The sequence below is a fragment of the Littorina saxatilis genome, linkage group LG4 (assembly GCF_037325665.1).
Source record: "Littorina saxatilis isolate snail1 linkage group LG4, US_GU_Lsax_2.0, whole genome shotgun sequence".
In the NCBI taxonomy this organism is placed as follows: Eukaryota; Metazoa; Mollusca; class Gastropoda; order Littorinimorpha; family Littorinidae; genus Littorina; species Littorina saxatilis.
The window spans coordinates 30147210-30174605 of NC_090248.1; the positions used below are offsets into that span (position 1 = coordinate 30147210).

General features: G+C 44.1%; 1 protein-coding gene across 1 annotated transcript in view; it reads left to right on the forward strand.

Moving 5' to 3' along the window:
- The first annotated feature begins 2393 nt into the window (after positions 1-2393).
- Positions 2394-27396, forward strand: part of LOC138965560 (cytoplasmic polyadenylation element-binding protein-like) — a 28172-nt gene continuing 3169 nt past the window's right edge. Inside the window, exons 1-10 of the mRNA XM_070337745.1 lie at positions 2394-2600; positions 6049-6406; positions 6666-6872; positions 7802-8000; positions 8252-8498; positions 8785-8898; positions 10386-10448; positions 10774-10898; positions 18225-18423; positions 18789-18883. Coding sequence (XP_070193846.1) covers positions 2468-2600; positions 6049-6406; positions 6666-6872; positions 7802-8000; positions 8252-8498; positions 8785-8898; positions 10386-10448; positions 10774-10898; positions 18225-18423; positions 18789-18883 — 1740 coding nt within the window. The 5' untranslated portion in view covers positions 2394-2467. The remainder of the gene's footprint in view (positions 2601-6048; positions 6407-6665; positions 6873-7801; positions 8001-8251; positions 8499-8784; positions 8899-10385; positions 10449-10773; positions 10899-18224; positions 18424-18788; positions 18884-27396) is intronic.

A 27396-nucleotide genomic window follows, 5' to 3' on the forward strand; every position in this document is an offset into this window, starting at 1 on the left:
CGGCCAAACAAGTAGGCCTACCCTTTTCTGGGTTTTTAAAATATGTGTAAGGTAAAGACCTATTTACCCTCTAATTTGCCAACCACTTGATGACGGTTTAAGTTATATTTTGGAAAGCTCCTTCAAAAACAGAAAGTGAAGAACAAGGTTCAGTCTCGGATTTCCAAGATACTAATGATTCAACTGGCTGCCACGTCAGTGGGAAAAGCCGCTTGGTTTCATCCTGTAGGCGAGGTGCAGGTAGTTTTACCGAAGGATCACTACACCTGCTGTTCACTTTTAACAAAGTTACAAGCTTTTTTTTTCCGTCACGGACGATATAAGTGTTACTTTTTTTTCTTCGTCTGCTTTTCTCGGCTTTGCCTCGCTTGTCCGTGTACATTTCTCAGTGACTCAGTCTAGATGTTTAAGTTTATTCTCAATGATCAGTTACATATCGTGACGAGTATTTGCGTGAATGTTATTAGTCTTTTCAGTGGTTTTCCGTTTTTAAATTCCGACATTTCCCTTTTGTTTTCTTTTGTGTATACCCGTCCTTTACTCTTCCTTTCATTCATGTTTTCAAAAGCGCAGTCAACTGACTTACACAATGTATCCGATTACTTCAACGAGAAAGAAAGAAAGGAAGAAAAGAGTGTTGTTGTTTTATTTTACTAGAATTCAAAAAGGCCATACACAAATTCAAAACAAAAACACGAAAGATGTGTCGATTTCAAAAAGTTCACGAGTCAGTCGTTTAGTTTGCGGATCAGTGCATGGAGGCTGATATCAGTCAGAGGGGGGTCTTTTCTTACTAGAAATCATGAATTTCATGTTATTCAATGAGTTCAAGTTCATGGTCAAAATGTCTTGATATTTGTGTTTGTTTACATACAATCAACAACAACAAAGTCCAAAAAAACTGACACAATTTCTACTGCACGTGCTTTACACACGGATCGTCTGTGACGTCACCATTTCTGTCGTCTGCTTTGTCAGCTGGGCTAGTGCATTGCAAGGTGCTCTCAGATTCGGTTCATATGCAAATAGCCCGTGCAAAGTTCGTGATTCGCAAGGTGGTTTTGCTTGAGTTGACAAGGATGACATTGATAAGGGTAGCATCCTGTGACTATAGTTCAGTCAGCGCTCGGACAGCGCTCGGTAGAAAAAGACAGACAGAACTTGATTCATATGAGTTTCCGTCAGACGATAGCTTCTACAGAGCGCAGACGGGTGCAGACGACAGCTACTACAACAGTCTTCTTCTACTAGAGCAACACAGACTGTTGAACGCGGACGACCACATGGCCACTGCAAACGTAAGGAGTTTTTCGTTTTCAGTTCAATTTTCCGTTCGTTTTTCACAATATTCTGGGTTGGGTTGTTGTTTTTCCGGAAGAAGCTATTTCACTAGAGAAACTGTCCATTTTCAGCGTGTTCTACTTGTTTGTATGAAGGTGCGGCCGTTGTATTGTGTGCAATTAAAAAACAACACTTTTGACCCCGAAATTGAGCCGAGGCCGTCGATCGACGTAAACTGTCAAGTTTCACGATGGAATACTTTGTTGGGGTTTTGTGAGAGGGCAATGCACATGTATGCATAATTGAAGAGAAGACAAAATACACAAAAGGGGAAGGCATTTAGATAGTAAAACAGTAAATTCTATTAAAGTAGGTGATACTAACTGTGATGTTGAAAGAAAAGTTTCCGTACTTGTAGAAAGTAAAATAAAATACAAAATATTCAATGTCTGTTTTATTTGTAACCTGTGAACATTTGTAGATACATTTTTGAGTCACTTGAGAAAAAGTGACTCTATGTAATCGGTCAGTGTTAGTCTGTCCGGCCGGCCGGCCGGCCGTCCGGCCGGCCGTCCGGCCGGCCGGCCGTCCGTAGACACCACCTTAACGTTGGACTTTTCTCGGAAACTATCAAAGCGATCGGGCTCATATTTTGTTTAGTCGTGACCTCCAATGACCTCTACACTTTAACGATGGTTTCGTTGACCTTTGACCTTTTTCAAGGTCACAGGTCAGCGTCAAAGGAAAAATTAGACATTTTATATCTTTGACAAAGTTCATCGGATGTGATTGAAACTATGTAGGATTATTCTTTACATCAAAGTATTTACATCTGTAGCCTTTTACGAACGTTATCAGAAAAACAAGGGAGATAACTAGCCTTTTCTGTTCGGCAACACACAACTTAACGTTGGGCTTTTCTCGGAAACTATAAAAGTGACCGGGCTCAAATTTTATGTGAACGTGACTCCCAGTGACCTCTACACTTTGACGTCTGCTTTGGTGACCTTTGACCTTTTTCAAGGTCACAGGTATGTCTTGAAGGAAAAATTGCCTCATATAATATTCAGAACTGCGAAAGTGACTCGATCGAGCATTTGCTCTTCTTGTTTCTCTAAGTACTGTGTCAAAGTTTGTGTTGCATTTGTCTTTTTTTCTCCATTTCTAGCCAATCAATGTCCCCCCAATGAAGGTGGAAGACTATGAAGCCAGCCACTACCCAACTAACCCTGACATCTTCAAACACATCAATGCACTTCTGGATCACACACTGGACATTGGGATGGCACAAACTCTACAAGGGCAAGACAGAAAACAAGGTACAGTGGAACACCCTCCCCCCCCCCCCCGGTTTTTTTAGACTCCCCAATTTAAGACTCCTTATTTTCTGTTCATAATCTATGTACATTTACTTCCATTTTAAAACTCCTGCTCTGAGAGCTGATTTTTTTCTCAGATGTTTGAATTAAAGGGGGTTCCACTGGACAGTGCAGTATGTTTCCCTTACATACTCCAGAATTAGCTCCATACTGAAAAGAGAGGGACAGTTTATGAGATTCATTCAGTGCGATGACTTTAGCTCACAAGGATCCCCCGAGGGTTAGGGGGAAGAATTTACCCGATGCTCCCCAGCATGTCGTAAGAGGCGACTAACGGATTCTGTTTCTCCTTATACCCTTGTTAAGTGTTTTTTGTATAGAATATAGTCAATGTTTGTAAAGATTTTAGTCAAGCAGTATGTAAGAAATGTTAAGTCCTTTGTACTGGAAACTTGCATTCTCCCAGTAAGGTCATATATTGTACTACGTTGCAAGCCCCTGGAGCAATTTTTTGATTAGCGCTTTTGTGAACAAGAAACAATTAACAAGTGGCTCTATTCCATCCCCCCCCCCTTTCCCCGTCGCAATATTACCTTGAACGGTTGAAAACGATGTTAAACACCAAATAAAGAAAGAAAGCTCACAAGGGGCTTAATCTGAATATTGCATTCTTGATGTGGCCAAAACAAGAGCTTTTCTGTGAAGTCCTGAAAAAAAGATCATGTGAAGTGAAGCCAGTTTAGGATACTGGTGCATTTGTTTGTTATACTTCTTCTCTTCTTGTCGTTCGCCTAAGTTACACTTGGAGTTCAGCTCTGGTTATGAAGCTGGTGGTCTTATGTAGAGCCTCCTCAGGTCCATGCAGCTTGTTTATTACGAGACAACAACCATGCAACACAAAACCACCCTTGGCATCACAAATGACATTCTATCCCAATCACTATCCTACCACTGATCCTCCAGTTGTGGTCTCACACATAACCTTTTTTCAACTGGGCGATCGCAGTTAGGATACCAATCCAAATAACCGTTACAGTTATGCTGGGCCAATTATACTTTGTCAATGCAATTACAAAAGTGATGATCAGCAATTCGCTCTACTATGCCAAGGGAGGTAAGTTGAAGACACAAGAGGTATGAACAGTTCAATTCACATTTATTCATGTTTTCCACATGTTGCAATCTTTGTATTATACATATTTGGCATATGAATGGGCACGGATAGGTAGCAGATAGACATGGTTAAAGTGAACACTATTAGCAACCCCTTCCCCCCCAGTTAGCTGGCCCCAGATTGACTGACCAGCAACAGGTCTTTCTGACCATCCTAGCACTACCTCAGCTAGCATGTGGGTGATGTAAACCAACCCAGTGCTTTCTTTAGGCATACATGCTGCTGCTTTTGTAAGTGCGCTGCTCCCAGCTCCTCACAGAGGAATTCTAGGCTTTCAGGCTATCTGGAGGTGACAGGACCCCGAACCGCACCACATCCCGTGGCTTGTTAGGGCTCACACTGGGGTCCTGCAGTACAGCTACGAAAAGCTCTAAAAAGGTTTCATTTTCACTAGAAATTACATGTTTTAAAACTTTAACAAACTGAAATAGACAGACATGTAAAGTGTTCCCCTTTTCCATGCCTATCTTCCGCCATTCGTGCCGAGCAGACAACATACACACACGCGCGCACGCAAAAAACATGATGATACGCTAAAGGACGACAAATTATACATTTCTACAACACGTGTTAAAGCAATTAAGTAAATATTACCACCAAGACAAGACAAAGGGGATGGAGGGTGGGCTTTTTCATTCAAACTATGCATATTTATCCAAATGAGTGTTAAACTAAGTACGCAACTCTTACACATTACTACATGACAAAGGGGATGGAGGGTGGGCTTTTTCCTTGTAGCAAATTTGTTTAGCGTTGTTCTCTGTGTAGACTCAGGATCCGAAGAGGCTAAAGCTAGACTCTTCCCACGTGACACTGAGTCTGCATACAACTGAACCGTTTAGGGATAAGTGTGTTCTTTAGCCTCCATCGAATGTTAGGCTAAAAGATGGTTGTAGCTCGTCATAAAATCATTTATGGCAGAAGCCGAAATGTATTTATTACGAGACAACAACCATGCAACACAAAACCACCCTTGGCATCACAAATGACATTCTATCCCAATCACTATCCTACCACTGATCCTCCAGTTGTGGTCTCACACATAACCTTTTTTCAACTGGGCGATCGCAGTTAGGATACCAATCCAAATAACCGTTACAGTTATGCTGGGCCAATTATACTTTGTCAATGCAATTACAAAAGTGATGATCAGCAATTCGCTCTACTATGCCAAGGGAGGTAAGTTGAAGACACAAGAGGTATGAACAGTTCAATTCACATTTATTCATGTTTTCCACATGTTGCAATCTTTGTATTATACATATTTGGCATATGAATGGGCACGGATAGGTAGCAGATAGACATGGTTAAAGTGAACACTATTAGCAACCCCTTCCCCCCCAGTTAGCTGGCCCCAGATTGACTGACCAGCAACAGGTCTTTCTGACCATCCTAGCACTACCTCAGCTAGCATGTGGGTGATGTAAACCAACCCAGTGCTTTCTTTAGGCATACATGCTGCTGCTTTTGTAAGTGCGCTGCTCCCAGCTCCTCACAGAGGAATTCTAGGCTTTCAGGCTATCTGGAGGTGACAGGACCCCGAACCGCACCACATCCCGTGGCTTGTTAGGGCTCACACTGGGGTCCTGCAGTACAGCTACGAAAAGCTCTAAAAAGGTTTCATTTTCACTAGAAATTACATGTTTTACAACTTTAACAAACTGAAATAGACAGACATGTAAAGTGTTCCCCTTTTCCATGCCTATCTTCCGCCATTCGTGCCGAGCAGACAACATAGCAAATTCGTTTAGCGTTGTTCTCTGTGTAGACTCAGGATCCGAAGAGGCTAAAGCTAGACTCTTCCCACGTGACCCTGAGTCTGCATACAACTGAACCGTTTAGGGATAAGTGTGTTCTTTAGCCTCCATCGAACGTTAGGCTAAAAGATGGTTGTAGCTCGTCATAAAATCATTTATGGCAGAAGCCGAAATGTATTTGTTATACTTATTTGCCTTGAATTTCACCAGAATACCTTGAATGAGCGGTTGAAATCTTTCTGTGTGTTATTGCATTTCATGACATATATATATGCTATATGTTGTTGTTGTTGTATATGTTGTTGTTGTTGTTGCCCTTGATTTAAGTCAAGATTTTCCGTAAGTCAAGACTGTCCATTTTTACACAAGTATTCTGTGATGCCCCTGAATTCAGCTGAGATTGTTTGTTTAAACAAGTGAGCTTTCTTAACAGGATGCTTGAAGGACATTTATAGAAAATAGTCTTTATCTGTGGGTGTCATTGCATCAAAGGGTTCTATGCATTGATATTTTTTGCATACATGTACTTCCTCTCCAGCAGATGAGTACGCCAATCAACAGCGAGCTTCAGGACAACTTTCCCACGAGCTCCAATCTGTCCTGAGCTATGCGAACGTGCCCTTATCACAGTCGGCTGCCTACAGCAACCCTAACGGCAATATCTACAATGCCGCCTCAACTTCAGCGTATGGTGCACCAGGACAGGCTATGAACGCTGCATCTGGATATGCCAATGCCATGGCGGCTGGCCATTCTGGGCAACAGATTTATTCTGGTGAGTTTGAGAAAATGAGGGTTCTTTGTGTGTTTGAAGGGGCACAGATTGGTATTGACAAGAAGAGGGATAGAAAGGACACTGTGGCATTAGGAAGATGGTAATGATTGCGTGGAGAGAACACAAATTGACAAATTGCATTTATATCTACAAAACAAGACAACAGTTTAGCCAAAAAGACAATCTGTTGAACAAACTTTTTTTTGTTGAAAGAGCTGAGGTTGGTGAGACTTATTTCACAGAAACTGTGCAGATTTGCAGACAAAAATAATTGGTGAGACATCACAAAGAAAAAAGCATTGGTGAGACAAGATTTCCTTAGTCTTTTAGGCTCAAGTTTTCACTTGTACATGTTACAGGCTTTGCACCCTTTATTCTGTGATACTTTTCTGTCCTTTTCCAGGCTTTCAGCTGTTCTCCCCCACCAATGTAAATGGGAACCACAGCACCTCAAGTGGAGTGAGCTCCCAGCAGTGGAACATGTTTGACAACGGCAGCTACAACACTTCTCCACAGCGCCAGGCTCGCGCGATCAAGGGGGAGTCGCCTGTGCATCTCCACTCTAGGTTTGGGACTATATTTGTGTGTAGATTTTAAGTGAGTGGCAGGTTTTTTTCCTCCAGCATCAAGTGCTGGAAATAATGCGTTACTTGTTAATGATCCCTATTGGTATGTAGCATTCCATAGAGGATCCTGTTGCATGTTGCGGATCCTTCTCAGACCTGTTACTAGCTTTTCTCAGTTTTTTTTCTGCTGTGAAATCAATAATCAAAGATGCAGCTTCTGTGGATGTTTCTAGAAAATAATTCAGCCAAGGGTAAATCTGTGCAAAAAAGTGCCAACAAGCGGTGCCCAGTCCCTGGAGATGTCATTAGTTAGAACTGAGGTTGAAGGGCCAGGGTGCAGTGGCCTAGTGGATAAGACATCTGCCTCCCAAGCGGAAGATCGTGTGTTTGAATCCTGGCCGCACCTGGTGGGTTAAAGCCTGTCGTTAATTGAGCGAAGTCGAATATATGTGAAGTATACTTCGTGAAGTTGACTTGGGGCTCAATTAAGGACCGTCTTAAGGGTGGAGATTTTCCCCATCTCCCAGGTCAACTTAAGTGCAGATCTGCTAGTGCCTTATCCCCTTCATGTGTACACGCAAGCACAAGACAGAGTGCGCACGGAAAAGATCCTGTAATCCATGTCAAAGTTGGATGGGTTATAGAAACACAAAAATACCCAGCATGCTTCCCCCGAAAGCAGTGTATGGCTGCCTAAAGGGCGAGGTAAAAACTGTCATGCACGTTAAACCCACTCGTGCAATAAACATGAGTGTCCGTTGGAGTTTCAGCCCATGAACGCAGAACAAGAAGAAAAAGAAGTCTTTCATATAGTCCTGTGCAAGAATGTTTTTATAATGTAAATTGTTACATTGTATGAGTGTTTTATATGTCGACAAAACAAAAGCTTGGATGTGGGTCCTTGATCACTTTTCTATTTCTATTTTCAGTGATTATAGCTCAATGTCACCAGTGAGCCCTCTCACGGATTCTTCGCTGTCTCCCATTGAAAAGATCTTGTACTCGAACCTGCTCCAGCGTCAGTCTGCTTCCCCTGTGAGGCCCACCTCAGCACCCCCTGAGGTGGAGAGGCCAGGTGCTGGTACTCCATATGAAACGGTTGACAACAGTGGACTGGACAATGTAATGGTGAGCTCTTGAATTTACTTTTATGTTTTGAATACAGTGGAACCCCCCTTTTAAGACCTCCAAAAATCTGAGAAAATCAGGAAAAAAAGGAAGTCTTAAAATGGGGGTTAATTTACAGAGGTTATGATCAGAAAGTGTGAGAAAATATAGGGTCTTAAAAGGGGGTTCCACTGTTTAGCTGAATAGACTTCTGCTGACCAGAATTGCACTGAAAACTATATTCCTAAATTCCATAATGCATTCAATTTCAGCGAGCTCTGAGCCTGACAGAGCGTCAGCAAAGCAACGCCACAGAACTGGCCAATCAGCTGTACCAGGCCTACCAGTCAGGTGCACCGGTGTACCAAAACGTTGGCAACATGGAGCTCATGTCGACCGCTACGGGGGAGGTCACACTGGGTGATCGATCATGGAACGCTCCTGTCGGACCCCACTACATGACTAATGTGGACCCCTACGCCATTGACCGAGCTGCTCGCCTCCACAGAAATGCTGCTTGTAAGTGCTTGTGTGTGTGTGTGTGTGTGTGTGTGTGTGTGTGTGCTTGGGTTGTGATAATATTGTGTGTGCGTGTCTTTCTGTCTTTGTGTGTTTGCATGTTTCTGTGTTTTTATGTGGCCTTTGTGTGTGTTTGTCAGTCTGTGTGTGTGTCTGTCTGTGTGTGTGTGTCAGTCTGTTGGTGTGTGTCTTGTCTGTCTCGCGTGTCTGTGTGTTTATGTGGCCTTTTGTGTGTCTGCTGCAAGTTTTGTTTAGTTTCAATAAGAACTGACTTTATTTCATGCAGCTGTGAGTGAAGCAACCTGTACATGGAGCGGTCAGCTTCCCCCTCGCACTCACAAGAACCCAGTCTACTCGCAGAAAGTCTTTGTTGGTGGGGTGCCCTGGGACATCACTGAGGGTGGGTACATGTGCAACGGATCTTTGGGCCTGCTGGTAGTACAGGGGTACCTCTGTTTTAAAATCTCCCAGAATTTAAGAAATGTGGGTCTCTAAAGCATAAGGCCAACAAAAAAAATAGGTGTGGTTAAGGTAACATAGCCAACAAAAATAAGGTAGGAAGGTAGGCAATCGCTTTTTTTTTCTAAATAGCAGAGCAACCAAGCGTGTATAGCACTCGCAACCGAAGAAGATTCTGCCATTTTTGTCATGGCAAGCGTTTGTTGGGCCTTTTTAGTAGTAGTTATTTCTCTTGCATCGTCTGTCGTCTGCATGACGACTTGAGCGCTTTCACTTTCATTGGACATTGCGTTTTCTGCACTCGTTTTCTTGTTTTTTGTGTTTTTTTGAAATGTAATAAAAAGTTATAGGGTCGGCCCCTAAAAATAGGGTAGGTCGGGTTACCGTAACCACACCTATTTTGTTTTTTAGGCCTAATGAAGGTAAATTTAGTGACGCTATGAAGAAAAGTCTGAGAGAATGAGGTCTTATCGTAGAGGGAGTCTTAAAAGAGGTTCTACTGTATTGCATTTCTTTGTGGGTTGGAAAGATTTAACTCGGAAAACCAAAAGATAAGATTTTTTCCATTGTGTGTCTTTGATGAGCTTAAAGTTTGAGCAAGTATGCAACACGCTGAAGCAATTATTATATTTTTTGAGTCACTTGAGAAAAAGTGACTCTATGTAATCGGTCAGTGTTAGTCTGGCCGGCCGGACGGACGGCCGGCCGTCCGTAGACACCACCTTAACGTTGGACTTTTCTCGGAAACTATCAAAGCGATCGGGCTCATATTTTGTTTAGTCGTGACCTCCAATGACCTCTACACTTTAACGATGGTTTCGTTGACCTTTGACCTTTTTCAAGGTCACAGGTCAGCGTCAAAGGAAAAATTAGACATTTTATATCTTTGACAAAGTTCATCGGATGTGATTGAAACTTTGTAGGATTATTCTTTACATCAAAGTATTTACATCTGTAGCCTTTTACGAACGTTATCAGAAAAACAAGGGAGATAACTAGCCTTTTCTGTTCGGCAACACACAACTTAACGTTGGGCTTTTCTCGGAAACTAAAAGTGACCGGGCTCAAATTTTATGTGAACGTGACTCATTGTGTTGTGAATAGCAATTTCTTCCTGTCCATCTGATGCCTCATATAATATTCAGAACTGCGAAAGTGACTCGATCGAGCGTTTGCTCTTCTTGTTTGTTAGAAAGGGAGGAGTGTTTTCAGCAGTTAGACCCTGTACATTTTATGTGATTTTCATTTAGAAATGGCAACAAATTATGTCGGTTTGTGTGTGTGTTTGATTGGGGGAGCACTAATTTCATTTTGTTGTGCATTTGAATGTATGCAAATGAGGCAATATTCCTAGCGACTATTGCACATGGTTGAAATAAAATCTTTTTTCATGTCTTGTTAATTCTGACTTGTTTATTATTTTTTTAGCTGGACTTCAGGCTGCCTTCAACCGATTCGGAACTCTCAAGATCGAGTGGCCAGGAAAAGATGGTGAGAAAGGTCAAGTGACATGTCTGTCTGTTCACACAATTTGTTCAGCTCAAGTAATGGGGGTAGAAGAGAAGACATAGACAGCGATAGAGAAGTCTCCTTTACTTTCATAAGTTATGATTTCTGATGACAAAGCCCAACACAGCAAATAATGCAAGTTTGATTTGTTTTATGTGGTTTGTTGCTTCTTTACAGTTTCTTGTGATAGAAGATAAAGAAAAGAAAAGAGCAAAATATCGGCGGTTTGAGTGTCTCTTATTTGTATGGTATGATTTTCTGGTCTGCATGAGCAACTAGTATTTGATGCAACATGTTTTTCTTCAAGGCTACGTGTACCTGCTGTTTGACGTTGAGAAGTCAGTGCGCTCCCTTCTCCAGTCCTGCACCCATGATTTCAGCAGCGGTGACTACTACTACAAGATCTCCAGTCGCAGGATGAGGTCAAAAGAGGTATGTGCTGTGGGTCGGTAACTGTTAGCTCAAAGCTAATTTCTGTTGTGTTAGTGTTTTCAGACATTTTTTTTTTCTGTGTGTGTTATTTAAGTACAGTAGAAATCCCCTTCTAAGACCGCTAAACAGGTGGATTCCAGTGAACAAATGAATACTCTTACTGTGAACCCCTGTGCAAAGAGTTTAAGTTCATTATTTGCATCACATTATAGGAAAACAAATTTGAGGATGCTCGGGAAGTACAGACTAGTTCGCTATATGATATTACTCTGTTAAAGTTTACACTAATTGTGTTCACAGCTAGTCCTCACCGTGATAGCCTCCCTTACAGAAAAGAAAAGTCGCTGCGACCTCGCTGCGACCTCGTTGCGAGGTCGCAGCGATCTAAACACATCGCAGCAACTAGTCGCAGCTGGTCACGGCTAGCCGCGATGTTGGCGCGAGCCTCGCAACAACATCGCGGCTAGCCGCGACCTTGGCGCGAGCCTCGCGACAACATCGCGGCTAGCCGCGACCTTGGCGCGAGCCTCGCGACAACATCGCGGCTAGCTGTGACCCTGGCGCGAGGCTCGCGACAAGAGCGCGGCTAGCTGCGACCATGGTGCGAGGCTCGCGCCAACATCGCGGGTAGCTGCGACCTTGGCGCGAGCCTCGCAACAACATCGCAGGTAGCTGCAACCTTGGCGCGAGCCTCACAACAACATCAAAGTTAGCTGCGACAATTGGCGCGAACCTCGCAACAACATCGCGGGTAGCTGCGACCTTGACGCGAGCCTCGCAGGTAGCTGCGATCTTGGCGTAAGTTTCCGAACAACATCACAGCTAGCCGCGACCTTAATGGAGGCTTTTTCAACATCATATGGAGGGGCCTGCTTATAGAGCGATTATTGTGTCTGACTCTCTGAGTGGCCCTATTTGCAAATATTCTTACCATCTTGGCACAAGAATGAGACATGGTGGCAGCAAATATTATTCAGAAACATAACTCAGCTTGCTTCATGTTTTAAAAAACTGTATGAAATATGTTTCATATCACAAAGAAATATTTTCTTTTGTTTTTAAGCAAAAAGTGTATTTTGGCATTAATTCTTCTGTTAAAGGGATGTATAAATCAGCAGCCCGAAATTCTTGTTTGTTTACCAACTGCCAGAGACTTTTATTCTGTAGTTTCACACAAAATGTTGTTGAAGCAAAATTCAAGGCTTAAAGGTCGTCTACATTTCTGCTTTTTTTTCAATAATCTTATGGTTAGATTTCGCTAAAAAGTTATGTCAGATGATGAAGCATGGGGAAATTTTGTTATCAAAATAAAAATAAATGTAAAAAAAGTTTTTATTTTTGAGAAGTACAGTATAACACTTCCAATGTTTTGATTTCCATGTGGAGAGAGCATGTGTTTTAACTATAAATATCGACCAATCAAATTCATGTCACTATGCTGACAGCCACACCCACACAATCACAGCAACAGTTTGACACAGTGTATTAGATTTAGAGCGCTGTCCACGATGTTTTGTTAAACGCACGGAATGCATGGTATTTGAGAGGACTTTTGCCCTTGGCATTTGCCAAATAAGGATATCGTACTACGCTGCATTACTTTCATGAATTTTCAATCGGCTACCCTGGCTTCGTCCTTCCTGATCGAAGGGGAGTGTATTTTTGATATTTGTAGGGAATAGCTAGACTTAGTATTTGATGCCGATTTCTGTATAAAAATGTAGACAAACACCTTTAAACTCGAGTATTATATTTTCACAAAGATGGTCGCAACCGTTTATATGGCATGTTGCATTTCCATTTAAAAATCAGGTAAAGTGTTATCTTGTGCTTCTTTAAAATTTGGGAGCTAGAAAGTACCATGGTGATGTGTTGCTAACTGCATTTAGCTTAGGGAGTTTACTATTGCCCATTAAACTCAAAGTGTACAACCAGCCTATATTATAAAGACTTAACAGAAATGATCAGATTCAGAGCTATATGACAGCACACGAATGGAAGCACTATATATAGCTTGCACACCAACAAACAAGAGAAATTTTAACTTACTGGCAGTGTGACGTTCAAACAATTCCATTAAAAAATATAGCTGGAACCCTAGCTGTTTTGCGCTTGGAGTATTCTCAAACAAATTTGGCATATATTATATATATATTTTCAGGAAAAAAAAGGTGTACTCCATACATTTGACCGTTGCAACATTAAAAAGTTTAATTACCAAAACATTAAACCAAATGCTTCTTCAATGTGTAATGACAAAAGCGGTTACCATTGATCAAATGCAGAGTTGTAAAGTTGTTATAATCATTAAACCATACTGATCGTATTTTTAGACAAACAAGCATACATAGTCTAATACGGCAATAATTATGTGTTCCCAGGTCTTGATCACAGGCGGAAGGTATCGTCCACTGGTCAAACCTTCTTTGTATCACTTAGCTCCTAGCCGCAATCGGGATTTTTTCCACCCCATTTCAAAGGACCAGACCATGCTGTTTTAAAGGTTATTAGAACCACTAACCGATGACTGAAGGTTAGAGAATGCACCTGAAGATGCCAAAAATGTAAAATTCACGGAATAAAATAAAAAAAATGTATACCACATCAAAATACATACCATTTTCGTTAGTTAATTTGTGTTTACTATGTGATTTTGTATGAATATTTTATTGAAGTACCGTTCAGCTTCACACAGCCTCCGCGCGCTGTGATGCGCAACATTTTTCAGTTCGGTCGTCGTACTTTACGCTCTCTTGCTCCGCGTCAAAGAAACTACAATGGGTGTTTTGAAAGAGCAGAGCTAGCTCTATAATTTCGTATATTTTGAGAACTGGAAAACAAAGTGACCAAAAATTGCGGTTGAAGTTTTCAAAATCAAACTACCGACAACTTTATCACACTGCCAAATGAAATACACCATTCGATTCAGCTCGAATTTTTCTTTAAACAAGCAAAAAATGAAGTCAGTCCGACATGTGTCCTCCGAGCAAGACGCCCAAAACGAGGCTCGAATAGCTTTGCCTGCAGTTTTGAAAATGGCGCCCGGTGGCTCAAGCCGCGATTACCGACTCAACAAATTCGACCCAAGCATTCTTTTCGTCCGGCACATCGATTCAAGATGTTCTGTTCGGTAAGTTTAGACATATTAAAGTATTGATTGAATGTTTTTAATGGCGGATGTTGTGTTACGAACCGCTTTCGTTTTTTTCTCTAACCCAATAGAATCTAATGACGAAAATAATCATTGACAATGTATCTAAAGATATAAAAAAAAACTATTTCTGGTGCATCTACGAAATGAAAACATTGCATATTGTTCAAAAACTGATTTTATTCAGGTCACGTAACTTCTTCTTTTCTTGCACCAGCTGAGTGGAAACCAAAAGTAGAATTCACCAGCTGACTCAGTCTGAGAACGTTTTGCGGACTCGCAATGTTTCGCACATGTATGTCGACTTATTTCGTGTGAGAAAACAGATATTACAGATATATTTTTATAAAATACTGGTAGCTGCTTTTTCATTTATTGAAAATGAAATAACTGACTTTTCTTCTTTGAGTTTGAATGGTGTTTTTCTTTCTGCAGAAGTAGTGTTTGATGTTATTGTTATAACTTACTTTTTGTTCTTTTCTCCAGATGACACACATGCACCAACAACTTGCTAACTATTTTCTTGCCTCTGGCCGTGGCAGACCTCCAAATCCACCAAACAAGGTTTTGCTGCAGTTACAGAGGCAAAGTGGCAAGCCCTCTTCAGTGGTAAGTACTCGGTTGATCACAACTCTTTTTTGTCTTATAGATATGCTTATGTATTTATAAACAGGCTAGCAATCCTTTGCGTCTTTTCTTTATCCACTAAAATTAATTACAAAATAATAATAGACATTGATAATTTGTATTTATTTCTTTGGCTGTCCCTTTTACTATACTGCAGCATAGTTCATGCACTGGTATATTGCTATTTCATATGTTACGTGGATTTCCATTGGTCAATTGGGCAAAACTGAGCTCAGTGCAAAAGTGATATCGACGACATTTCCGTTGATATCAGTTTTGATATCGACGACCTCTTTATTGCTTCCCCACTTCAAAAACAAAAACACCTAAATTTTAAAACAAACAAATATATATAAAAATGTAATTATCCCAGAATTTAGTTGAGCAAGTGACTAAAGACTTTTTGAAAGAAAAAACATTTTGAAAAACTGAAAAGTACAAGAAAAGAGTGAACAAAAAGAAATGATAATCAGAGGGAGGGATATGGAACAGCCAAAACTGAGATAAATACTTTTGTAATTTCTTTACAATAAATACAAAATGTCCCGAGAATTAGCAATATATCTAACATTGACTGACTGTGTGTCGATATCTTCTGCTATTGGTCTGTTTCGACAGTGATATCAAAATCTCAACCTCCAGTCTCGATTTTGATATCACTGTCTCAACAGACCATAGCAGAAGATGATCATCACACAGTCCGTCAATATTGGGTAATATTATCTTTTGGAACACAGACTGATATTGACTTTTTTTCAGGTCCACTCCTGGTTTGAGAAGCTCTTCCCAGAAGTTACCTTTCCTGTGGATCGGATTGGTGGTGTCATTGATCGCACGGAGAAGCAATTCAAGGAGCACCTCAGTGGGGAGACAGGAACAACAGCATTTCTTCAGGTTGTCAGAGATCTTGATTCAGAGATGAGATTCCCAAATTTTGACATAAGAGGGTAAAGGAAGTTTGGCCCTTTGCGTTGCCCCTTGTGGGAGTCAGGGGGCTGAAGCTGATGCGTTTTTAGCATTTACATAAAAAAAAATTGCTCAGAAATGAGTCTTAGCAGCAGAATATTTTGATTAGAACTTTGGGCATTGTTCATGCATTTCTAGAATGAATCTCACAAATAAACAACAGTCACTGAAAATAACATCAGACTGACAAACACAAGTGTGCACACAAGGACAAATATGTGGTCAAATGGTCTTTCAACACGCTCTTGCCTCTCTATTTGTAGCCCAGTACTTTATTACACCACGTGCATTGTGCCTTCCCCGAACATTCAACTTTTGAACCGAATCTCCGAGACGGATGGAAAGTTTTCGTCCCTTCACTTCGGTAGTTATAATTTCGTCTTTCCACGCCCAAACCCATTTGTTCTTTAGCCCTTTATCAATCTCAGAAGCTAAAGCATGTTCTGTTTCTGCCAACAATCGCATTGACGACGCCATCTTGCAAAAGTGGCTAAAGTCAACAACTAAATCAGCCCATTTAGGAACTTCCGCGATGAAGACACTGATGATGAGGAGAAATTTGTTCCCAAATGGACAGTTCGTACACGGGTCTAAAGTTCATTTCGTAGATTTTTGGTTTTGAGCTCGGCGGAGATTTTTTTGTCGGAGGTATTGTCGGTCCGGACAATCAAAAACCGGACTAGTCTTTTGGGCGATTCAGTCATTGGCAGGTCAGATTTTTGATAATCAACCTCTACCCCCCCCCCCCCTTTTTTTTTCTCAAGGGATCTGGACGATTCAGGAAAACGGTCCTGGGGATCAACTTTTGAGCAGAATTCCGCGAAAAAGGGGAAGAATCTCATCTCTGTTGATTTTGTTTCTGATGCACTCAGCCACCTTGGGTTAAGAAGGGGAGAACTTCTTGGAGAGTGCATACACTACTTGGTAGGTATGCAACATATTATGTACTGGTTAGCCTGTAATGTACTGTCTTGATTTCATTTTTGAAATATAGTTTTTCATAATAACTATATCGCTGATAGCTCTACACTTTTACTTTTAGGGTGTATTGCAATTAACTTTGGAAAAAAGGTTAAGCAGCTGTTTATGTTTAAACAAAAAATTACTCACGAGACCTTTAGCTAAACCCATGTGACATTGGTAAAAAAACCCAGCATGAGCGATTGCTAGTGCTGGCGATCTTGTATTTCGGCAAAAAATTGTGAACTCTGATGAACTTGTTCGTCCTGATCGCAGGATACAGCTTGCTCTATTTAATCTGAATTTATGCCAAATGAGCTTTTATTAAATAATTTGAATTTAAACCAATTGTTTGTTTTACATTTGAGAATATGCGTCTGCATGTGTTGAACTGCTTCTGTCTCTAGTCAATTTAGAATGTATGTAGCACAATGGCCTGTCAGTGCGAAAGGATTTGCATGCACCCACAAGCTGGTTGCAGCATTTTTCTGGGAGGGTTTAGGTATATTTTAACTGGGACTTTAAACCATCTAAACAATGTTCAGGGTTTGGTAAAGCATTTCCTCCTGCATAACTGCAGTAAGTTATCACTCATCACTAGGTTGCAGCTCACTTGCTGTGAAATTTGAAGGTCGTTGCTTGATGATTTCATGGACATCGCAGTAAACCGTGACAACTGCACAGGTAGCTGCAGCTGGCTCAAGGAAAGCTTGTACGTGGTAAGAATTTGGAGGACAGGCCAGGTCGTTGCTAGCTATAGCTGTGACATGGTCGCGGATATATAGCTGTGACTACCACATATGGGTCCGGGTAATCGCGGCTAGCTGCGAGGTAATCGCGGCTAGCTGCGACCTAATCGCGGTATATAGCTGTGACTATCAGGAACAGGTCCGGGTTACCGCGGCTAGCTGCGACCTGGTCGCGGCTAGCTGTAACCTGCTTGGGTCTATAAGATAATAATTCATCGTGGCTTGCCACGACTAGATCGCAGCTAACTGCGACTAGATCACAGCTAGCTGCGACTACATCACAGCTAGCTGCGACTAGATCACGGCAAGCCGCAGCATGATCCCAGGAACATCGCGGCTAGCTGTGACCTGGTCGCGGCTAGCTGTGACCTGGTCGCAGCTAGCTGTGACCTGGTCGCGGCTAGCTGTGACCTGGTCGCGGCAAGCTCACAGTAAGGGGTCCAGGACATCGCGGCTAGCTGCTGCTAGGTCGCGGCAAGCTCGCAGGGAACATCGCAGCTAGCCGCGACCTCATCACATCAAGCTCGCGGGTGGGATCTCCATATAAGGATATATAACTACATCGCAGCTAGCTGCGACTTAGTCGCAGCAAACTTAATTTGCATGGTAAATTACGGCCTCGCAGCGACCTCGCAGCGAGGCTCGCTGCGACCTCGCTGCGAGGCTCGCCACAGGGCCTTTTTTTCTGTAAGGGCTAGTGCAGAATAGCTCAACGCACTTGTACCTTTTTTTGAGATGTTGGAAAGACTAAAAAAACAAACTTACACATGCAGACTTTAGAATCATCTTCAGATAAAAGTGATTGATATTTGTAGATGCATGATACAAGAATTGAGAGCTGGTAATATAATATTGTTTGTGAACATGAAACAGGTTCAGATCATCCCTTGGGTGTTGGCTGACAGCAACCATGTGCGACAACCCTCACAGCGCCTCGACTCGGGCAAGACTGTGTTTGTTGGGGCCCTGCATGGGATGATTACTGCTGAAATTCTGGGCAATATCATGAATGATTTGTTTGGCAACGTAGTCTATGCTGGAATTGACACTGACAAGCACAAGTACCCTATTGGTGAGTATATGCAAGTTGATCATTCTTTTGAACAAAATAAAATGTAAGTGCATGACCTTGATCTTATGATGGCTGATCTTTAACTTGGGTGCTTAAAAGCAAGATATGTTTGAGGCGAAAGCTTTTGAGAAGAAAAGTTCATGATCTCTATCTCTGCGTATGAATTAAAACTACATGGATTTTGTTTCCTTGTGAGTATAGAAATATTCTTTAAAAAAAAGGTATATGCAGGTCCTATAAACTCATGTCAAAGTCATAGCAGTTTTAGATGTATTTAAGTTTTGCACAACAGAATGATATGTATGCTGTACACAGAACAGTAGAAACTGAAGTCAGTTAATTCCTACGTTTTCCTCATTGAACAGGTTCAGGTCGTGTGACCTTCAGCAACAAGAAAAGCTACATGCGTGCCGTGCAGGCTGCCTTCATTGAGATCAAGACACCAAAGTTCACCAAGAAGGTGAGCCGTTTAAGCAAGTTTTGTTAACTCCTTGATAGATCAGTTGTCCTTTGAGAACACAAGATGATACCGCATCACTTCATCTACATCAGCCATTGTTATACTGTGCGAGAAAAAAGAAATTTGTTTCTCTCTACCGAAAGTTTATTCTACCTGAATGTTTGTGGGTTCCTAATTCTATTCAGGGTTGGGGAGATGTGATGGTAGCAATTAAGGGAGAGAAATTAACCTTCATAAAGCCAGCCCTTTTTGAACTTGATCTTTTCCCCATGGACAAATAAAAAACGCTCGCGCTGGACCCGAGTACTCTTCAGACTGGCTCGCTCAATAAATGGGTTGGGTTGGGTGATTTGTACATAAACGTCTTCCTCGCGATAGATTCGCTTATTATTTTGTCTTATGAAGCCGTCATCAACACGAACACAATGATTGCAGAAGCAAACTCTGTACCTACACGACCGAGACACAAGACTGATTATTTCACAGCTGCAATGAGAATAGAGAACAAAGACATTTTGGGTAAGCTTACTCACGTCAGGTCTTCACTGACAAGCTAGGAACAGACGGAAAATTCCGAACAAAAGTAAATGACGTCAAAGTCTCTTTTGCTTTGCGTGTAACTTTGTCATGACGTATTTTTGTGTGACGCGTTCGGCTGTTCTATCAGGTCAATGGCTGCGTGTTGCCCCGCCGGTGTGAACTCCTCCTACGGCCAAGTCGTTTTTGTGGTTTATTTCGCATTTAGGTCCCAGGTAACATTATGAAGTTTTAATACGATCAATCGGACCTATTATCAAGTTAGTGTATCACAGGGTTCGTACAGGTCATGGAAAACCTGGAAAGTCATGGAATTTGATTTTTAATTTTCCAGGCCTGGAAAGTCATGGAATTTCAATTCAAGTCATGGAAAGTCATGGAATTTTACAAAAATAAGAAAGAAAAAAAAAATTAACCTTTAGCACGCCAGCGGCGATTTTCGTTGCCCAGCCATTGCCCGCCCCCCCCCCCCCCTCCCTTTGCCAGCCAGCAGCGATTTGCGTCGCCAGCACAAGGCTTGTTCGTATGACCAACTTCTCGTTCGTATTTGCATACGAGAATAACGGTATTTTTAACGGCACTTGAGCCAAAGCCAGGCTCACTTCCTTCCGTTATCTCGTCGTGTTGTCTGCGCTGCATTTGAGTCGGTTTCGTCTAAGTTTTCTGCTTTTGTTTTTGCATCGATAAAGTACTTTAGCGCTTCGACAAGCAAGATGGAGGATGATGAGTTTGAAACTTTCTTTCGATTTGTTTCTTGACAAAAAAAAAGTATGCGGAATTGGAACGAATTACCGAGGAAGTAATGAACTGTGTATCGCGGTGAAAAAAATGACAGTTCGTCAAGTCACAGTGACGGTTACGAAACGGAATGTACGAAAGTGCAGATGGATACAAACAGTGGCTGGTCCAGTTTAGTGAAATGACAGGACCAGCAAACATTACCGATAATCTGACTGCGTAGCAAATGCTTGACTTGCTTGTCGAAGAGACACTGCGTAGAAACTGACTCAAATTCAGTGCAAAGCAAGCCAGTGTCAAAACTGGCAGTGACAAGACGTAAAAAGTTTGCGTGTTCGGAAATGGCGACCTGTGGATCTAGTCATGGAAAATGTTATTGAGGCTCATGGAAAGTCATGGAAAAGTCATGGAATTTTGTTTCTAAAAACCAGTGGGGACCCTGGTATCAACTTTTGAACGAACTGCGCCCAGTAGTTTCCCAGCAATAAGCTGTTAAGTGGAGAAAGACAGACAGACACACAATTAAAGTCTGCTGAGCCCTAGTACTAGCGTACTCAGGGATAAAGTTTTGAGACTACCTAAGTGAGCGTGTCATCAGGGGCAGTGGCCTGAACCAGTGTGTCACTATCGGCATGGGTTCGACTCCCACGGTCACCAAGGGATTAAATTACATATTATTACCCAACTCACATATAGCAATTAACTCTAGTTCAGTGCTGGTAACGCTGTACGCGTTCCCCTTGGTAACAAGGGAGACCACCCTAAAAAAGAGTGATCCATCCCATAATATCAGACCGATGTCCGGTCCAACATCCGTATGCGTGCGCATACGCCGCCATTTGTATCATTCTCTCTCAGCGGTTCAACTGGGAAGGACGCTTCTGATGTACGCTCCTGCTGTTTGCAGTTTTTCGCCTTAGTCCTTGGCTTTGGCATCTCCCCTTGGTCGTCGCCTATCTGTTCACCTTTACCTAGCTGTGTGGTGAGATCTTTCCGTTTTGTTATAACTTTAGCGACGTTTTCGTCGCTCGTTTTGTACTTGTGAAATTTTTCTGAAATTGTTTTTCTTTGAAATTTTTCGTGAGTTATTTTGCTATGGCGGAGGCTGCGCTTGTTGATAGCGTGAAAAGGAAGCCGAGTTCGAGGCAGGTGCCTGACGATTCGCCTCCTAAACGAAGCTCGAGGAGAGAGAAGGGCGCAGGAAAATCCGCGTCTGTTTCTTCCGATTCAACTTCTGTTAAATCTCCCGTGTTAGCAGACGTCAGTTTAACTTCCGGTCAGGCTTGTTTACGTTCTGGCAAGAGTGGTGTTTCGGGCAAAGCTTCTTCTTCTTCTGCTTCTGCTTCTGCTTCAACTTCAGATGGCTGCCCTGGGTTAGCGCCAACTGAAGTTGCGTCTTTATTGTTGACTTTGAGCGCTCAAGTTTCGACACTTGCGTCGGAATTATCTTCCACTAGGGAGGAATTACGAGCGCTTCCGTCTGGTGTTTCTGATGTTCTCTCCTTAGCACAGGTACGGCAGTCTCCTGCAGTTCCGGCTTCGACTTCCGCTAAGCCTTCGGCGACTGTGACTCGGGCGGATGTCCATGCTTCGCAGGATGGGGGTACCAAGTTGGTGTCTCTTCTGAATGTGACACCAGTTCAAGGTATGTCTACACCGCTTGCCGGTGTGCGAGCTCAGGGGGCTCTCTCGTGCGTTGGAGGCCGTGAGAGTTCTTATGAGCAGCGAAAGGACGAGCGCCTCCGTACGTCTCTTTATGAGAATATCGGGGACCGTTTTAGTCCTCTTCCGCCCGGGGGGCAGGAAGTGGTCGGTACTGCCGACGATAAACAGTCTGATGTTCTGCCTCCTGGCTCCGAGCTTGATCTCGAGTCGGAGGGTAGGGCGGAAGACGGGGATGCCTCAGTGGTAGAGGATTCCCAACTGAATTTGCCCGTGAAGCTGTCAGCCGCAGTGGCGCTGGCGGCGGAAACGGCGTTCAGATATTTTCCGGAAGGGGTGGTGAAGGACAAGGCTCAGCTTCACCCACCTCGGTCTGCTTTTGACGATTTCCGGAGTGCACAGGAGCAACGGCCTCGCTTCCGCTTCCGGGAATCGTCAACTATTGCCTATGAAATGGCGAACGTCTTGTGTGGTAAACGCAAACCGGCGGTGCCGTTGTTGGTTCAGCACGGCGATGCTCCGGAAGACGTTGTCTCTTGGCTGGCTCAACCTGGGGCCCGAGCAGCTTCCGGTGTTCCGAAGTTCAAGCTCAACCCTTATCCTGTGAGTCTGATTGACACTTTTGCTCTGCCGTCAGGGGCACTTCCGGTGACGCCGGAACTTGCTGCTTTGAGAGAAGATGGGTACAATAGGGATAGAGTTGTCCCATGTACTGACGGTTCTCTCTCAGCCTTGGAGGAAGTTGGAAGGTCTTTGCTGGAGCTCACGTCCTTGTCGGAGTCTCTGCAAAGATCTTTGTCCAGATCGATTGCCACATCTCTTGATCCTTTTGAATTTCGGTTTGATGCGTCGCCGACAGATGTTTCGACACTGCTGGCTACTCTGGGCAAGGTGACTAGAGAACAGGTTGCTTTGTCTGCCCGGCTGTATACGCACACAGTTCTTTCAAGGAGGTCAGCCTTCTTGACGGGGTCCAGATTTCGGGACACCGCGACTGTGGAGAGGCTGAAGGTCTCCCCTTTTGCTGAGGGGTCTCTCTTAGGGCAGGCGTCTTTCGATGCACTCCAGAAAGAGACGCAGGACGCGCGGGATGTAGCGATCGCGCGTCTGGCTTCACAGGGCTTCCAGAAGCCTCAGGGCAAGTCTCAGACTCAGGCGTTTTCTTCTGCTAAGCCTCAGACGTCTTCGTCAGGTGGTGGGAAGGCCCAGAAGCAGTCATTCTCCTCCAGGGGTAGGGGGCGTGGAGCTCCATACCCTAAGAGGGGTCAGTCTTTCGGGGGTTCTAGGGGGTCGGGGCGTAAGCCTCACCCCCAATGAAACTTCCCCGAACAACACATCCCGGTGGCCCCCGCGCTAGTTGTAGCGGGCGGCCCGTCCAGGGCCCTTTCTTCCTGGCTGCAACTGGTGGCCAGCAAGTGGGTCACGGGGATAGTGTGTTCGGGGTTCCGGCTTCTCTGGTCAGGGCAGAAGGCTCCCCTGGTCAGGATAATCCCGCCCTGCAGGGCGCCAAAGGATTTGGTGGCACGGAACGCGGTCCAGGAGGAGGTCTCGGCTCTGCTGCTCAAGGAAGCTATAGAGGAGGTCTTGGACGCGCGGTCACCGGGGTTTTACGGCAGACTTTTCGTAGTGCCGAAAGCCTCGGGGGCGTGGAGGCCGGTGTTAGATCTTTCTCCTTTGAACAAGTTTCTGAGAGTAATCAAGTTTACCATGGAAACTCCAACTTCGGTTCGGGAGGCCTTACGGCCGGGAGATTGGGCAACGTCGATCGATCTTACAGACGCTTACTTTCACGTCCTCATACATGTCGCGGACAGGAAGTGGCTTCGCTTCCCTTGGGGCGGCAAAGCTTACCAGGTCAGGGCTCTGCCGTTCGGCCTGTCTTTAGCCCCGTGGATTTTCACGATTGTGGTCAGGCAGCTTTGCGCTCTTGTGAGACAGGAAGGCATCCGTCTCAGAGCATACCTGGACGATTGGTTAATCCTTCACCAGAACAGGGGGCTTTGCGAGGCTCATACGCACAGGGTGCTGAGCCGGGCGGCACAGCTGGGTTTCTCTGTCAACCTGACAAAATCCGAGTTGGAACCATCCCAGACGTTTACTTACCTGGGCATGGAATTCGACACACTTCGGTGGTCTGTCCGTCCGTCTCAAAGGCGGATCGACAAGCTTCAGGGTCTGATTCGGTCTCTCTACGGAGAGAATCACGCCAGTGCAAGGGTTCTGACTTCGGTTCTGGGTCAGATGGAATCCATGGCTTCCCTCATTCCGTTGGGCAGGGTTCACAAGAGGCCTTTTCAGGCCTCCCTGCAGTCAAGGTGGGATCAGACATCCCAGGACTGGAGTGTTCCGATCGCTCTGGGAACTTGGTTTCAGCAGACCACAGGGGTTTGGCTTCTTCCGGATTTGTTCCGGGGTGTTCCCATTGTTCGTCCACCGCCGGAGAGAGAGTTGTTTACGGACGCATCTCTGACGGGGTGGGGTGCTCATCTGGACGAGCACATGGTTTCGGGACTTTGGGATTGCTCTCAGGCCTCCCTACATATCAATGTACTGGAGTTGGAGGCCGTTTCCCTGGCGCTTCTAGCGTTCAAGCCTTTCCTGGAGGGCAGTCATGTACGTCTTCACACCGACAACATGTCTGTGGCGTCGTATGTGAACAAGCAGGGGGGGACTCGGTCTCACAGTCTTTCCGACATTGCATGTCGCATTCTCAAGTGGTGTCACGCCCAGCACATTCTGTTGTCAGCAGTGTACTTGAAGGGCAGTCTGAACGTCCTTGCAGACACTTTGAGCAGAGGGGACAGGATTGTTCATTCAGAGTGGACTCTCACACACCAGTCCTTGCAGCGGCTTTGGTCGCAGATCGACAAGCCCAAGATAGATCTCTTTGCGACGAGGTTTTCGGCGAGACTTCCTCTCTTTGTGTCCCCCTTCCCGGATCCTCTGGCCTGGAAGGTGAATGCGCTGGAAGTGGATTGGTCAAATCTTCCGGCGTACGCTTTCCCTCCGTTCTGCCTCTTAGGCAAAGTCCTCAGGAAAGTGGACTTAGAGAAACCAACGCTGGTTCTGGTCGCTCCTCTGTGGCCAAGCCAGCACTGGTTTCCCGACCTACTGCGTCTAGCAGTTCGGCCCCCGATCCCTCTCGCCCTGAAAAGAGGAGATCTCGTGCAGCCTCGGTCAGGCGTTCAGCACGAGAACCCACAGATCCTGGCCCTCCACGCGTGGATTCTGTCCGAAGCGCTTTGCGTAGGGCAGGGGCCTCTTCCCCTACTCTGAGATTCGTTGGACATGCACATAGAAAATCGACGTCTTCGGTTTACTCATCGCACTGGGCCTCTTGGTCTAGGTGGTGCGCGCTTAACGGGGTTAAACCTCTTTCACCTAGGTCTATTCATGTAGCCAACCATCTGTCTTGGTTGGCTGATCAGGGGGCTTCTCCCTCTTCTATTAGGGTCCGGAGGTCGGCGATCTCTTCGACCCTCGCGCAATTAGGCCACAAAATTTCGCTCGGAGGGGTTATCGCTAGTGTTATTAAGGGGGCTGCCCTTTTAGCAGCTCGTTCAAAATCGCTTCTCCCTGCATGGGATTTGTTCCTGGTCTTACGTTTCTTAGCCTCGGATGAGTTCGAGCCTCTTTTGTCAGCCAGTTTGGCCGATTTGACGCGTAAGACTGTGTTTTTAACGCTTCTCTCTACTTCGAGGAGAGGTAGTGAGGTGCACTCTTTGTCGGGTTTAGACAAGGATATTGCGTTCGAGAAGGATGGTTCCATTTCTCTCAAATTTGTTCCCGGTTTTCTCGCGAAAAACCAGAAACCTGGCCAGCTTTCTCCAATCTTGCGCATCCCACCCTTGAGCAAGATTTTGGCTCCTGGAGATCCCGATATTGCAAATTGTCCTGTGAGAGCTCTCCGATGTTACCTGTCTCGAACTCGGCCTGTTAGGTCAGAAGGTCAAAAGCTTCTTTTCATATCTTTAAACACGGCTAGGTGTAAGGATATAGCTAAGGTGACTCTGGCCAAATGGATCTCCACTCTGATCAAACGAGCATATGCCTGGTGGCAAGTGCAGTCGGGTGATATTAGGGCAGTGTTGCCTCTCACCGCGGCTAGAACCCATGAGGCGAGAGCCTGGGCATCCTCAGTGGCAGTTCTTCGGTCCGGCAAGCTAGCCGAGGTACTGGAAGCTGCGTACTGGCGCTCTGAGGACATCTTCGTCAATTTTTACCTCAGAGACGTCGCTTCTGTAAGACAGGATGGGAGCTCCGCGCTGCCTGCCATGGTAGCGGCGGGACAAGTCCTGCATGCCTAGTTTTTGGTAAGTACCCACCACCTATAGTAGCAATCTGCTATATGTGAGTTGGGTAATAATATGTAATTTAATCCAAAATTTTAATAATAAATTTTCATTTAATTAATATACTTACCCAACTCACATCGTTTAACACTATTGTGACTAGCACTGCCACGGCGTTAACGTCCTGCCTGCCCAAGCTTGCCACCAAGAAACTTCCCAAAAATCAGTAACTGTAAAGAAATCTGTCTAGCAAGCTTGAATTAAGTCCAATCACCACCAAATTTTGTGTACTAATTCAAAAATGGATGCCCCGTTCAGTCGTGCTATTTATAAGTTTGTCACGCGATTTGTTTTAGCAAAGGGGGGTGAAAGGGGGGTGAAAGGGGGATAATTTGTGTTTTTTAACGTTTTTTTGTGTGTGTTTTATTTTCCACTGCTTTTTTTAAAAGTTATTTTTTAACAGAAAGTATTATTAATAATGTTATAACCAAACAAGGTGTAAAACCTATGAATTAGCTGAAATATTGTTAACATTGTACACAGAAATAAGGAGACAGTACAAAGAAAAAAACAAGCAAATCACGCATTCACTCACAGCATCCTGACTCAAATGAAACAAAACTGTAACACTCACCAAATGATGTCTAGGTAATCCATATTGAATATAAGTCACATTTTCACAACAAAGTACCAACTGTCCACCTATGAACAATTCCAAAAGGATTTGAAGGCTCCAGCCATCCATTGTTATCAGTGCTGCCACGCCCCCATAGCTCCTGCACGATTCCGAGATACATGTTCGTCTAGCAGTATCACCCCCTACCACGTGTAGTTGCCGACTCGTACTAGCAACAACGGGACTGTTTCTTCCTCAATATCACTGCTATTATCGCTTTCTTGAGGCTAAAACGACACGATGTATCATGATCTACAGGATCCTCAAGATCCAACATCCGGAGAATCTCCTCCCGTGACAAGGCTCGCCTTCGATTCATTTTTTTTGTTCGAAAACACCACGCAAATCTGCATTAATTTGATCAAGCCGGAAGAGAAAACCACGTGTATCAAGGGAAACAACTCAATTTACTGCAAGCTTCAAAAACCGGGAAGCAATCACGAGTCGTGTACCTTGTATGTCTAATACTAAAATAGTCGCTTCCCGTCCGTGGGCGTTGCAGCGTTATTACTAATATAGTCGCCTCCCGTCACGAAAGTGTTAAACCCTCCCGCCTCCCCGCTGTGGTGGTATTGGGTTCTAAAAAAGTAGTGAGTTGGGCTTCGTTC